General features: G+C 41.4%; 2 protein-coding genes across 9 annotated transcripts in view; one reads left to right on the plus strand and one right to left on the minus strand.

Annotated features, from left to right (window-relative positions):
* The window catches only part of LOC147134492 (G protein-activated inward rectifier potassium channel 1-like), a 50627-nt gene that overhangs the window by 27911 nt on the left and 7040 nt on the right, over positions 1–15676 (minus strand). For 3 of the 6 annotated variants that reach the window (XM_086055536.1, XM_086055530.1, XM_086055532.1), the window contains exon 1: positions 1789–2034. The gene's annotated coding sequence lies outside the window, so the exon portion shown is untranslated. Of the gene's footprint in view, positions 1–1788; positions 2037–15676 lie in introns of those variants that run through there. The other 3 variants (XM_086055535.1, XM_086055534.1, XM_086055531.1) reach the window with 2 other exon arrangements.
* LOC147134493 (uncharacterized) lies at positions 9–14100 on the plus strand. 3 transcript variants are annotated; one of them, XM_086055515.1, is made up of 15 exons: positions 15–192; positions 7445–8414; positions 8454–9223; positions 9300–9389; positions 9460–9558; positions 9624–9733; positions 9817–9875; positions 9947–10080; positions 10159–10293; positions 10711–10753; positions 11142–11179; positions 11254–11341; positions 12135–12315; positions 13283–13315; positions 13499–14100. In XM_086055515.1, exons 1-15 carry the CDS (start codon positions 135–137, stop codon positions 13625–13627), a joined length of 2937 nt encoding a protein of 978 aa, XP_085911641.1. In that variant the 5' UTR covers positions 15–134; the 3' UTR covers positions 13628–14100. The 3 variants fall into 3 exon arrangements, with proteins under 3 accessions (XP_085911642.1, XP_085911641.1, XP_085911640.1); XM_086055516.1 differs by having other exon boundaries at positions 9–192; positions 7445–9223; XM_086055514.1 differs by lacking the exon at positions 13283–13315 and having other exon boundaries at positions 7445–9223.

Genomic DNA, 15676 nt, shown 5'->3' on the forward strand with positions numbered 1-15676 from the left:
GGGGAGAGGCTGTGCCCCGGAGCGAGCCTCCTCTGACTGCCTGGGAGAGAAGCACCTGTAGCACGCACTCGGAGACGCCTCGGCCCCGCGTCGCTACCGTTACACGCCGGCATAAGCTCGCGACCACCGGAACCATGCTACTACACCAGCTGCATGTCTTGAGCCCACTCTTTGTCGCGTTTGCCGCCATGGGTGAGTCAACTTCACACTTTTTGGGTTCTCCTTGCTGACGTAAGCCACGGCGTTTCATGCTGATTAAATCCTATTGTCTTTTTATTTGTTTTGAATGGCAAGGTGTCCATTGCGTTCTCTGTGTTGTTCTCAACTGGAGTGGGTACTAGGCGCCCCATAAACTAATACAAGTACTTCCCAACATTTATTGAGACAAAGCACGTGTATTTCTCGTAAGAAAAGTCTCACGCCACACTACATCCCCCCCCCCCCCCCCAAAAAAAAAAAACAACAACACCACAAATTGGATCTCAATTTACTCACAAATAGTATGAACTTTGCAGCTGTTGAGTTGACCATAAGCTATTATTATGTTTTATCAGGGTGCTCAACTCACTTTTAGCGCAGACAAAATCAATCATCTATTGAAAATGTATTACCACTTAAACATCCAGTTATATTACTTCTTATACACAATTGCGCCTTGTGTTTAATCATAATTAAACATATTTGAATAAGAAAACATAATTTCAAATCAGAAGTCATGGAAGATACAACCAAATCTAAATACTATAATATATAATATAAATATAATGCTTATGTAAATCCTATTTATAGAGGAACATGACGTAGACACACTATTTGCTTTAGTGGGCCACATAAAATTATGTGGCGGGCCAAATGTGGCTGCCACGCCTGAAGTTTCACATGTATGGCAACAGGTGGATACACAGGTTAATTCTACCGTCTGCTTTCTTGTGGAAGAGCATTTGTGACTCTTCATATTGTCTTTCATCGATTAAAAGCAACATTTTTATGAACAGTGTGACGCGTTCAAAAATCGCATTTTGTTAAAGGCACTGAACAAAGAAGTCAGTAATTATCTCAAAATATTGTAAAACAATCACTGATTGCATTGTTGTTGTAAATATCCGTGCTAGGAATCCCCCACATTTTCTTCCCCCCCATATATCTTTGCGGCCCTTCCCGGGCTACAGACCAGTGGTTGGGGACCACTGGCTTAGAACAAAAATGCATCACATGTAGTAAATAAAGACTTTTGGGCCGTTGAAGTAAAACTGAATAATTTCCTGCAGCACACCTGTTGTGCGGCTGGGAAGCACTGGTTTACAGTAGTCGTAAATGCGATAAATATCTGACATCAGACTGGTAAGGTTGTTTAAACAGACTTTTAATAGGTCCAGGGCGCGAGTCGCATAATACACACGGATGCTTTTATGTACATAAAAGTAACAATAAAAAGAAGTTTGTGTGAACGATATTATTTCGTTGCATCAGCTCACATTAAAAGGTGACAACAAATTAGAGTGATTTCAAAACTAACCCAAAACTACCATCACATAGTTTAAAAGCAGTGTTTCCCACACATTGAGCTAAGGGATGCATTTTACATTATAACAAATTGTAACTAACGGCACTCAAAACAATGAAATGATCAGCGCAATCTTGTAAATCTTGTAAAATGTATTTACTCAGTGTGGAATTTCGCCCTGTTTTGTTGAGCACAAAGTTATTATTCCGCTGTGTGAACAGCAACAGGTTAATTGTAGCGCGTACACAAGGATGCTTTTATGCAGAGGTAGAAAATGAACTTACATTGTGCCGTCATCTGGGGAGGTTGAAAAAGTAAAGAGTGTATTTTGACAAAGGACGGAGTCAAAAATACAGATGTGTTCAACTGTAGGGAGGAAAAGTAAAAACAAAATGAATACTCAGGTACAGAAACATGAAAAATGTACTTAAATACATTAACTAAGTGTTTGCACGTTCATACTTCATGAGGTTTTGTTGCATCTACTCATATTTGGGCTATAGACCATTAATGCAAATACAGGGTGACAACAACGTCTTTTCTTTAATACTAACCAAAGGATTACGGGACATTTATAAAGGCAATCGACCGTTCTATGACACTTACTGACATCACTGGCTTTATTTATTTTCATTATTTCAGGAGATTATTTCCCCCACTAGGGTTAATTTGCTACGTTCTAATTGAGAATATTTTTGGTAAAATTAAAAAAAAAAAAAAAACAAGAGAAATGGAAGTTCTCGTGCCTTAGTACTAATATTTCGTTTCGTTTGTACAACAACAAGAAACAGGGTAGGTCATTTGTGTACCGTATTGGACTGTTACTCCAGGTACGGATAAGTTATTTTGGTATCCCCCACTTCTTTTAAAATGGATTTAAAAAAAAAAAAAAGATGCCAATAAAGATAACAGCTCATAAAAGATTGCATACACCTTGAAAAAGTTTTCTTAAAAGAAACTATTAACCATTGTAGTAGGGAACAACATAAAGCAAACTACTAGTTGACTTGATGGGGGCTCATCACATGGCGCCATGTGTCGCTCCTTTGTGGCATTCCCCCGACCAAAGCGTGATCAAGTGTGCCCGAAGAGGCAACTTGTTCTTGGTTACGCATTCTGGTTTAGTGAGAGCCTGTGATGTTACACCCCGTGCGCGTCTTCTGCATTACATTATGAAGCTAGCTACTCATCATTACTTCCCGTTCCTCCGCACCAGGCAATCATGACTTCAATTTCCTCCCCACAGTAGTTTTTTTTTTTTGTTTTTTTTTTAAACCATCATACTGTTGTTGTTTTGTGTACGTCCAATTGTGTGGATTAGAGCGCAAGACGCAAAGTCTTACGTTGTACTTGGCCCAGTTTTAATTGGATATGATACCTGCAGGTCATGCGACGCGGCCATCTGTTCAACCTCACATAAGACTTTATTTCCACAGCAGGATCGAAGAACGTTTGGAGGACTGTTGTGCATTTAGTTGGGATGCAACGATACCACTTTTTTTCAGATTAGTACAAATTCCGGCGCCCGCCTAAATCAAGTATGGATTATATCTTACAATTCTGATGAAAATGTGTTTTATTTTAATAAGATATTCTTCAACGCAAACTTTTCTTGAACACGGCATAGGTTTCACATAGCAATAGAACTATGTTACAGCTGCATTTGTCTTTTTTAAAAAAAAATTTTTAAGTGCCCTCCTGGAAAGTCTTATCCAATCATCCTGATAAATTAGACTAAAAACACCTTTTTATTTTTGTTTGGTCCTCCAAAGGTTTCTATGTCCAAGCGATGGGCGAATGAGAGCCAACATGTCCTCCGTCTTTTTGCTTTTCGGACTCCTCCTCTCCCAACGCTATTTAAAGGTGTGCACATCCCCTCAAGAGACTCCATAAAAGCCTCCTGATGCCATTTTATTGAGTCCTGCTGAGAGTCATATGACATGTTTCAAATGTTCACGTCACAAACAGCAGTGACACGAGCATTCTGCACTGTACAAAGGATCGGGCGTATTCACAGTTTGGCATTTGCAAATTCACCTATTCACAGATTTTTTTGGGGGGGCGGGGGAATGTATCCCTTAATATTTGCGGCAAAAGTTTGTTTCTTTTATGTCCAATCTTTTGGGGGGCATGCAGAGGGGATTACTGTCTTCACTTAGTTTGTAAATGTTTGAAATGCTATGAGCCTTTTCCCAAGTGTTCTGAGAGAGTCTGAGGTTTATTTATAGATATGAAAATTGGCAATTATAATCACTTTTTGGGGTGCATCAATTATTCACGGATTTCCCGGGTCAGGCTCAGTCCCCGCTAATAGCAAGGGTCCATTGTGTCAGTGTCTGTGTTAGCTCTAGTCATGTTACTTACTATACATAGTGATTATTGCACCGAAGCTTGATTTGAAGAAAATCGTCAATTGAATCGAAATTGCATCTGTCAGAAGAAAAAAAAAAAAAAAAAAAAATCTTAAAATCACTCGGCCCTAGTGTGAAGTAATGAAAGAAGCACTTTTGCTTCCAGGAACGCCATATACAAAAAAGGAGTTCATTGCTTGGACCTGTCAGTGGAAATGCAGCTGTTTTAATTTCCCAGGTCCCAAGATATTATAGGCGAAATGGTGGCAGTGTGAAAGGAAATAACAAAAAGCTGAATTAGAGGGGCAAAGTGTCACCGACACTCACTTCTGCTGCACTGTCGTGTCGAAAGCAGTTGTTGCTTATTTTACAGTTGTGGTTGTCTTCCGCCTCCCACTGAGTTCCATATCAACGGCATAGGCGGATAAATGCTGGATATTCTGTTACAGCTCTCTGTTTTTTTTGTGCTCTCTGCATGAAAAGCGGCTTGTGACAAGGGTTTGGTCATGACAGGAAGTGGAAGGGACAGTGCCTCCAGCGGGATAAGCACTCTACAGTAGCATCATTGTGCGCGTGTGGAACGTGCGCTTTTTTTTTTTTTTTTTTTTTTTTTTTTAAACGTCGAAGCCGTCTCAATGTGGGTAAAAGCCGGACCTTTCTGATCCGTCTCCTCCTGAGTGTGTGTTTGTAGACCACCTTTGACCCAGTCATCCCTTTTGTGTCTGCGGGGATTATCTGCGGCAGGGTAAACCCACACAGACAACAACACACTTTTAATTACTGCACGTTGGCTGCCCTCCACTCAATGCTCTTCTTAGCTTATGGCTGTTATCATTAATATTACACAACTACATATGACATATCTCATACAAACCCCCTGTTTAATTATTTGTATTCTTTTCTGCATTACATGGAAGTGGGGTATGAATTTCAATAGTTACAGTAATATAAACATTATTTTGATTATTTTGCCCTAAAAATTAAGTATAAAGTCCATCTTTGTGTAGATGCATTTCAGAAAAATGTAAGCGATATGAATTAAATTAATTAAAGATTAAATAAATCAAAGTTATTCATATGTATTTTTGTGCAGTATATTGCACTGACAATATATATTTTATGTAAAGTATAATATGTATTCAATATGATATACAATATATATATATATATATATATATATACACAATATATATATATATATATATATATATATATATATATATATATATATATATATATGTATGTATGTATAAAAAACAATGACAAACAAATCTGTATGATATTAGCATTCAATTAACTGACAGTACACTCATATCAAGCTATTTATATAAATTTACGTGTTACATGAAAATGAGAGGTATATAATAGTAATAATTGTAACAATCATACAAAAATTCTGTATCATTAGTAGGCATTTTTAGGTTTTGTCTCGCATCATCACGACATCCTGTTTTGGTGTAAACCGAAAATGCTTTTTTCGTCCATTTTCAAGCCCAAAACCTTCCCAATTTTTGATGCATCCCTAATATTTATTATTCATACCTCTTTATATGAATTTGTGCATGACATGAGAATGCAAGGCATGTAATGCGTAATAATATGCAACACCAAAGATGATAAAAAAAGATGTTTAGTTATTAAGTATTAAAAGTGTGGCTCCTTATTAATATTGACTCGGTGAAGATGAAGTTAGCGTAGGCATGAACTTATTCGGTGCTCAAAGGTAAACATTCAAAAATCTATAAATTTCTATTGTAACAGAACTTGTTTTAAAGCTATGATTTATTCCATATCAACAAGGGCTCGCTGCTCCCTCCTGCTGTGCTGCCTTTTTATTGGAGCCAGCACATACTCAAATGTTCCACTACGACCATTACGTGGACATGAAAAGTGCTGATAACACACACACACACACACACACACACACACACACACCTCTGTACATACGAACAAACACACTAATGTTGACTAATGTCATATCGCAAGACTCGCTGTTACCATAACGACCACACTCACTACTTGACCAGTCAAACACTGACACATGAGAGAACTATGTTTGGAATAAAGGATAAAATTCCTTGAATGGAAAGAATGCAGAAAGAAGTCTCTGCGTGAAATGTAATAACCTTCAACACCCTGCGGTCCCTTTCACGTGTATTGAGACAACACAGCATGGCGAGAGCGTGACCGGGCTAATGTGAATGAACTCCAGCACGGCTGGATGTGGTTTAAGAGGTTTTGCCGTAATCTCCCGTCACTGGTCATCCAATCCCAGATTAGCGCGCCGCCTTTAAATCGGAACCTAGACAAGAGCGTCACCATTTGACGTCGCGTCCATGTTTTGGGTTTGGAAATCAGAATCCCGGCAACCTGTTTGGCTAACGTGTCATAAAAAAAAATAAAAAAAAGGTGTGTCTCTTCATTTTTGACTGATTCCAAATGACTTTGCAGAAAAATGCAAAACTTTATCTGTTTTAGTTTTGAGTTTTTGAAACAGAAGCTCTTGATTGAATTCATTGGGATTGATCAATTTGCACTTTGGGCATTTGTGAAAGGTGAATTCTGGTATCTTACATGCCAGCTCTCTGGAAGGAGCCTTTTCAGCGCATAACGCTTCGCTAACAGAAAATAATCAACCAATCAGGTCCTTTGTGCAAGGGGCCTGCCCATCTGGACGTCAGTAACGTTTTCCCAATGGCCAGCGGCGACTCAGAATGCTGAATAATCGTATGTGGCTGAGGAACAGCTGTAAACAGGCTCAAAGACCTCCCGCCTCCTGGAGCCCTCATCAGGCTGCCCGGCGACTTCCGCTCCATCCCTCCCGTAAACGTGATGTAACTGGGAACAGACGTCGTATAACAAGCAGTACTTTTCTCCACTTGAAAACTTGGATACCCTCACAAGGTCTTTGGGATGTTGATGATTTCATAAAAGTTGTTTCTGCCTCATATCTTCAGACTCGTATTTGTTTTTTGTTTTTTTTTAGGAATGTCAGAGATAAAATGGCCTACAGTGTTAGGAATGTCATATTTTCTCTCATGTCACCGCATTCATGAAGAGATTAGTTTCAACTAGCGAGAAAAGAATGTTACAAAAATCTGACAAAAAAAAAAAATGTTCTGATGTAACTGATTACCTGGGAGCGGCCATTTTGTCTTCTGTCAACTGAAAATGACATCACAACTGCCAACAAGTTGACAGAAGACAAAATGGCCACCCCCAGAGATAAGGTTAAGAAGGCCTTTATTGATCCCACAGATGGCTAAAAACGAGTGGATTAACACTTATTCCACAAACGCAATATTTATTAGAATGCCCTGTTTCAACGAGCGGGCTTGCAAAGACCATATTCTTGGAAAAAAATGTTTGCGTTGACTTCCACTTTAAAAGTAAGCGGAATTCAGTCAGTAGTAGTAGTAGTAATGATACAGTATTAATACGCACGTTAAATAATGATATGGAAGTTTGGGGTGGAACATATAAAAAAAAAAAATAAAAAATAAAAAATCAGTCTGATACTGGCATGAAGCGTGTCTGTCAAGTCATTACAATTTGCTGATTGTTTTCTTCATCTTTGTTTTGACTGTAGTGATGGCAATACACTTTGACATTGTTACTGCCGCAGCCACAGCCGAGGGAATGTCCGGGAATGGCGAAAACACAACGAGAACGGAAATGCTGAGTCCAATTAGCAACTACACGACTTCTACGCAAGCCGCAGCCAATCCATTTACGACAACCGTGGGAGATGAGACGTCTGTCAAAAACCCCTACACCGCCAACACAGACTCACAGACAAGTGATGTCCGAACATCGACAGGCCGACCCGGCAACACAGTGACGGCACGTCCGCCAGACACGACAGATCGCAATCCCGCCGCAACTCCAGTCATACTCCCTACTATGAGTGACAACAGCACAACCGGGATGACAACAACCAGCCCAGTCAACAACGACACCGCCTCTGTGGCGACAGTTGGTACGAGCAACAATGACATGTCAACAACAATAACCGGTCAGACCAACAACTACGTAACATCAATGACATCAACCAGTCAGACCACCAACAACATGTTGACAACAGCCGGTCCAGAAAACAATATCACAATCTCAATGGCAACAACGGGCACATTAATGACAACAACTGGTCCAAACAGCAAGACAACCATGATGATAACAGCAGGACCGACCAATAATGGCACAACTTCAATGGCAACAAGCAGTTCGATCAACAGTGACACAACAATCAGCCTAAGCAACAACGACACGTTATTGACAACAATCAGTCCGTCTAACACCATTACCTCAATGGCAAGCAGTCCGGCCAACAACAACACAACGTTAGTGACAACAACCCGTCCAGCCCACAATGACACAACCGGACCGACCACCACCACCACCAACAAAACAATGACAACAAGGAGTCTGACCAACAGCGACACTACCTCCATGACAACAATCAGCCTGACTACCAACGACACATTACTGACAACGACCGGTCCGACCAACAACGTCACAACCTCCATGACAACAGCGAGCGTGACCAACAACGACACAACCTCAATGACAACAACGAGCATGACCAACAACGACACTACCTCCATGACAACAATCAGCCCGACTACCAACGACACATTACTGACAACAACCGGTCCGACCAACAACGACACAACCTCCATGACAACAACGAGCGTGACCAACAACGACACAGCCACAATGACAACAACGAGCATGACCAACAACGACACTACCTCCATGACAACAATCAGCCCGACTACCAACGACACATTACTGACAACAACCGGTCCGACCAACAACGACACAACCTCCATGACAACAACGAGCGTGACCAACAACGACACAGCCACAATGACAACAACGAGCATGACCAACAACGACACAGCCTCAATGACAACAACCGGTCCGACCAACAACGACACAACCTCCATGACAACAATCAGCACGACCAACAACGACACATTACTGACAACGACCGGTCCGACCAACCACAGCACGTTTCCGACAACAGTTGGTCCAACCCACAGTGACACCACCTCAATGACAACAACCGGTCCAACTGACGATACCACCTCGATGGCGCCAAGTGGCCCGACCGACACCGACACGACATTTATGACAACAACAGGAATAACCACCAGCTCGGCAACCCCGAGCCCAACCCCAGCTCTGAACGGTACAACGCCGACGTCAACCGCTGCAACGAGCGACAACACCAAACCCACCAAAGATACGACAACCGCCGCTCAGTCTGACAATGACACAACCACAGCAATCCCTACCAGCCCGACAGAGACGCCAGCCGTTATCACCACGAATAGTCCAGCCCCCTCGACAGCAACATCGGGCGGTACGAAAACAACTGAGGCATTTGTGTGTGTTGTCTTTGGACTGATTGTTGCATGTTTTTGAACCTGACAATGTAGCAACCACTCAACCAACAAGCGGCCTCACCCCAACCTCAACCGCCAAATCCACCCCAACCCCGCCTGGCCCCACCAAGGGTCCAATGATAGGTTTGTACCGTTTAGATTTGGGATCTTTGGATCCTGGGCTTTTGACTGCATCATCTTTCATCTGTCCTAGTTTGTCCCGCGGAACAGTGTCCCCTTGAAAGCATTTGCCTGAACGGAACCTGCCAGTGTCTCTCCGGAAGCTTCTTGGTGGGCGACCGTTGTATCTGTGGTAAGCAAGATTTCAAATGGCAGTGAAAAGCTGGTGGTCGTGTCTTATTTTGTCATCGTCTTCAGCTCAAGTCTTTCCTGGGCAGCTCCATCTCAACTCCTTGAGATTTACCGAGGAAATGTTGAACAGGTCCTCCAAAGCATTCCAGGACACAGCGGCGGTCATCTCTGCTTCGGTCAACTAGCGCGTCACACAAAATGGCGACCATCTGGCGTTTTTCGTTGTTTAACCAACGCACATTTGCATTCTGTCTCGTAGCTCGGTGATGCCTTTGCAGGTCGACCGGGATACATTCGCTCCGACGTGGTGCAGCTAGCGTGAGTTATTTTCCCTGAAAAAGTGCCCGCCTGTCGTCGGGGACGCTTGTCACTATTTGCATCTCCCGCAGCCCGGGAAGCGTGATCGCAACCGTCAACAACATTTTTGACAACACGCCGGCCTCTCAGGAGACGGTCGACCAGGTCATCAAGGATGCCATTGGGAACAGCTCCCAAGGCTTGCTGGTCAACGCGACGTTTCGCGGTGAGCTAGCACCATTTCACCTCAACCGGCGAAACCGACGATCCTGTTTTCTCACATTTTTGTGTTGATCATTCACAGGCACCAAGTTGTGCGATCAGGCTCCGCTTCCCTGCGACGCTGCCACCACAAGGTGCATCAGCGCAAATGGTCGCGTGGGCTGTTCCTGCAAAGCCGGCTACGTCGCCACTGTCTACTCCAACACTAGCTGCAAGGGTGAAGACATCTATTATGACAACAACAATTGACACCTGCGTGACAACAACAGATTTGTTGAGAACCAACTAACAACGATAACGACGATAAATGCCAACAACCGGTCTGATTAACGACAATTTTGACAACAACCGGTCTCACCCACAATGGCACATCAACGGCAAAAGAACGGCACGACAAACACAGATACAACAACGAGACAACCTTAATAGTAACTACTACGATATACAATGACAACAATCGGTGCCAGCAACAATTCTCTAGCGATTGACAACAACTAGTCCAACCACCGAGGACAAAGATCATCTTGATGACAAAATCACAATGACAACAACTGGAGTAACCACAGACGATACCACCTGAATGACATCATCTTCTTCTTTTTTTTAATATGAATATGCTATTTTGTGTCTGCAGCTTGTCCTAGTGGGCAGGAAGTGGTGGACAACAGCTGCCAGAAGTGAGTAAATGTGCAGATTTAAAGTTCTATTTTCAGGTTAGTCCTGGGTGATTAAGTGATTGGTCAATTTTATCTATTCAAATTCATTTGTCATGGGCATTTTTATATATTTTTTTGCAGCCTCTGCGCTTCATCACTGACGTGCACTGCTTACACACTCAAAACATGGCTGTGAACAGAGAGGAGGTTACAAAATGCAAGTCCGTGTTGCCAATTTAGCAATTGAGTCGCTGTAATTTTAACTTGCCCAACCACTCCAGTGATGACTTTTTGGAAAAGCGATGAACAATTGAAGTCCTCCAAAAAGAAAACGAGACAATCCCTTTTACTTGTACACATAGGCTACTGTGGACATTTCAATCCATGTAATTCTTCCTCTCTCTTCCAGATGTGCCTTTGGATATGCAGGCTTCAACTGCACTGACTGTGGGTGACTATATTATTTTCTGTGTTGTTGTGAGCACAGAGCAAAGAGTGACAACAAAATTGTGTGTTGGCAGCATCCCTGCTGGCGGTGGTCGTCGTCTCCTGCGTTCTAGGCGGAGTTCTACTGATCATAATCTTGGCTTTGCTCTCTTTTTGCTGCTGGTGAGTCCATTGGCACTTGAGTCAATGTAGTGCAATTACTCACAACTAGGGGGCACTGTAGTCCTCTACACAGGAACTAAATAGAAAACGGAGATGTTGAACATACAGTAATACTATGTAGATATGGTTTAATGCACATTAAATATATAATAATACAATAGTTTGTTCATCATGTTGGGACACATTTTTTCCCCATTCAGTTTGACTTTGAGTATTATTTGAAACATGTAAATAGATAATTAAAAAAAATATATATTTTTTTTAATTTAAAAAAAAATAAGCCAAATATTTTTTGGGACTGATTGCTTAAGTTTAAGTTTAAGATTGTTTAAGTTAAACTATATAGAAGTGATAGTAACAAAAATGTATCAGTACAATATAAATGAGAAATATACATTTTTCTGAAAATATTATAAATATTAAATTCAATGTAACGTTTTAAAATATACTAAAGAAACGTGTTGCTATTTGTCTGGATGCATTTGTCCCAGTCAAGGTTCATCAATATAGAAACCAAAATTTAAAATACAAATTGAGAAAAATGAATAAAAAGAAACAAAAAAATAGAAGAAATGAAACCAAAAGCCCACATCCGCATGGGTACAATTTTAATGACAAAAAAAGTGTAACGTATCCCACTTAGGTAATATTAACATTGTATTTATACTAACTAAATTTCATACTGATACAGTATGTGATGGGACATTTAGAGTAATTGTCAGATTAAACTATGAGCAGAAAAATCATTAAAAACAAAGTGAGAATAATAAATAACCTTCTCCGTCCTTCCTAGGTGGAGGTGCTCTGGCAGCCAGGCGGAGCACAGCGATGCCAGTCCCTACCCGGCGGGTGAGTTAGCCAAGCCGTGGCCGGTCGGCATCGCGCCCATTCCCCGCGCTACCACCACCTCTGCCACCTGGGACGCTGCGTCTACTATGGAGATGATGGACAAACGGCATCAAGGCAACGGCGTGGTGAGCGGCATCCTTTACTTTCAAAAGGCCGCTTTATTAAAAAAATAAATCGATAAAAGGCATTACTTCCAGAGAGCCATATCTTCATGTATTGTTATATTCAATTATTTGTTAAAGAGGTACTCAAGGCAACATTTTCTTTGCAATAATTATATTCTATTTGCCCCCACTAGTCTAAAGACAGTAATCTGATTAATACTGTATAAATGGAATAAGAATGAAGGAGATGAATCCATCCGCTTTCATCAATCTCAGGGCGCTGCCATTTTGGCGTATGCCGTCGGCTGAGGTCGACTGAAATTGACGTCAATCGGCTCGCGTTGCAAACGTCACAGGTCACACGTTTGGTCACGTGACGTTCGCAATGTTGTTACTAGCGGTATCATTAGCAAAATATCGCCTTAATATCTGCATCGTTGACAAAGTATCATCATAATATCATATTACTATCAGTAACTTTGGAAAAGTATTGTGATACTACTGGTATCAGTACCCAAGTATCATGACAATAATGTATTGTGGTACTCTTGTATCGTGATATTCTTGTATCATGCTATTATTGGTAACTTGTGCGTAATCCTAATATCAAATTGTGGTACTATTAATATTGTTGACAAAGTATCGCGATACTATCATATCACGATATTCTCCGTAACTTGGGCTAAGTCTTGTGATGATATGGTATATTGTAATATCGTATCATGATACTCTGTAACTTGGGCCAAGTATCGATGATATTGTATATTATGATAATTTTGTTGTTGTCGATATATATATCATATTGTCTGCTATCGGAATCATCGTCAAAGGAGTTCATCTCTAAGCTTCAGACTCTTACCGTTCTCTTTGTTTCTTACGTACGCTAACAAACACGGTATTTGGTAGCACTAGTAGTAGCTAGTTCTGCTACTAGCTAGTAGCCCGCCCATGCTCCCTGCTTTGCCTGACTCCCGATGTGTCGCTTTAGGGCTTTTCTCCGAAGCAGAGAGGGTGGAAAAAGGTAAGGTTTCATCCATCCTGGTGGTCTGAGTGTGGAGTACAGATAAGGTGACGGGATCTGGCAAGATGGTGGTGGTGCTCGTGCGCTTATAGTCGCGTAGTGGTTAGTGGTGGTGACCTGCTGCTGTGTGGATGTGTGCGTGATGCGTCACTAACATATGGACTGCTCTCGCTGCCGTTTCAGTCAGGATCGTACGATCTTAAGCCGGACGGAATGAAGACCTTCACGAGTAAAAACCCGTCGCGTTACTCGTACCTGGTGCAAGGCCACGAGAACCCCTACTTCCTGCCTGGCGACGACAAGAAAAACTGACGCAGCTTCCTCCGCCTCCTCCCGACAGACACTAAAACCTTTTTTTATGTTTCAAATCAAAGAGGATGACAATGAAAAGTTGCGCGGAGACAAGCGTTACTAACAGTGACCAGTAGGTGTCACTGGTGATTTTTGCTTTCCTTGTTGGAATTGTGTGACATTACCTGTTCAATCAATGGTTCATTGAATGTGGCTTATTATTATTACTGATCGATAAGAATCTATGGTGACAAAATAAGGGCTGGTCCCCGTTCTAAATGCTGGTGAAGGGATTTCATTGTTTTTAATTTAGCACTCTTTAAAACATGTTGGAATGTTTAATAGGAACTATGTTGGTTTTTGTGGTGCGTGTGCCAACTATCACTTTTGTCATCATACTGCTCTTCTTTGTGTTTTATAAGTGTGTACTGTACAGTTTTGTTTTTGTAAATTGCACATCAGCAGAATAAATAAATCATTTAAATTCAAACAGAGGTTATCCTTCTGGTTCATTACAGTTTTTATTTTTTATAAATCTTTCCTTCATTAAAATAAAAAATAGAGTACCTGCCCGTTTTTGTTTTTTTTTTGTACTGGGGCATAACGTGTGTCAAGGCGCTTTTCCCCTTTTAAGGCATTGTACCTACGTGCTAACTGCTTAGTACCAAAAACAGGGTGCAATTATTTCGATTTGGCCTGATCTTTAAGTTACTATACCACTGCTCTTGGCACCTAAACAAGACGGGTATGGAACAGTTATATAGGCAGCCGTCACCATTTTATTTTTTGCCGGGCCACAGTACAGTACTGTATGTGTGCCATCCATGTCTACTAGTGCCTTAAAAGGACATTTAGATACATAGATTAGCGGGCGTGGAATGGTCACTAAATTCCAGACGACATATATATTTTGGTACGCAACAATTTACCCAAATAAACGTTCCATAAGCCCTCTGTTTTGGATACCAATTGCAGTGTGTAGATTGGCGGACAAGGATGACACAAATTCTGTGGCTTGGCACAAAAAAGTACCGGGTACGGTAGCTAAGTAATTGCTAGTACTAGACCCCCCCCCCCCCCGTCTGTTTCGGGTGCCAAGCACAACAACAGTTTCTAGATTATTCTTTGTCGAAGGAGAAGTTGGACGGAGCAAATGCACAGTTAACTGCAACATACAAGGCTGGCTGGCATCTGATGTGGCATGCATGTACTTAAACATGAAAGCCACTCCTAAAGCTGCATGTTGTCTATGATAAATCAGACCTAATCTCAGCCACCAGGTCACTGTAACACAGTGGCTGACATCCATAAATGATAAATCTGGTGTACTACATGTACAGTATGTGCCATGTACTGTATTTGTATACAGTATGTGGACCAGCTCCCAATCCTCAGATTTATTATAAATGAGGCTGGATTAAATTACACCACTAAAAATAGTAAATAGCTTTTTATTTATTTGTTTGCACAGCAGCAATGACAGTTACTGTCAAAATGCGGCTTAAAATGTTGCCTGTACAATTATTTCGACTTCCACATCAGTTTCTACGATGAAAATTGTGCCCGTGTATCACATGTCACGAGGGCTCGACCAAGTGCTCAATACCAGTCTGAGAAGTCATCGGAGACGTCTGAGGGTTCGGAAAGAGGAACGCAATCCAATCAGCATCGAGCTACCAGGACAAACGGGACTGAACCGCAGACGCGAGGAAGATCCAACACCTTCGGCCTTGTGAGGCACTTTGTACATTGGCTACACTATTATAGACAGGGGTGCACATAATTTCTTTCATGGGGTTACTCACATAAGTACGAGGAGATTGTCTTTGGTATTCACTAGTGGTTCAACGGATCACATAAATCACGGTTCGGATTGGTCACGGATCGCATCGTTTTTCAGATCAGAAAAAAAAGAAAGCAAGGTTCATTTATTTTATAAAAATCAACACCTAATGACCAACATGGCCGTTTAGGATTTTAGGATTTAAACGCAACTTAACGCAATATAAGACAGATACATTCTTATTTCATACATGGTACAGTGTATACGTGTATGTATGTGTGTGATAA

This window comes from Filicampus tigris, chromosome 16 (genome assembly GCF_054856515.1).
Source record: "Filicampus tigris isolate MCC_2025a chromosome 16, RoL_Ftig_1.0, whole genome shotgun sequence".
NCBI lineage: Eukaryota > Metazoa > Chordata > Actinopteri > Syngnathiformes > Syngnathidae > Filicampus > Filicampus tigris.

Bases quoted from the DNA above. Each gene is read 5' to 3' on its own strand.
- LOC147134493 (XM_086055516.1), top strand. From the start codon at position 135: ATGCTACTACACCAGCTGCATGTCTTGAGCCCACTCTTTGTCGCGTTT. The intron at 9,390-9,459 runs GTTTGTACCGTT...CATCTGTCCTAG, and splicing joins CACCAAGGGTCCAATGATAG to TTTGTCCCGCGGAACAGTGT. The intron at 11,342-12,134 runs GTGAGTCCATTG...CGTCCTTCCTAG, and splicing joins TTGCTCTCTTTTTGCTGCTG to GTGGAGGTGCTCTGGCAGCC.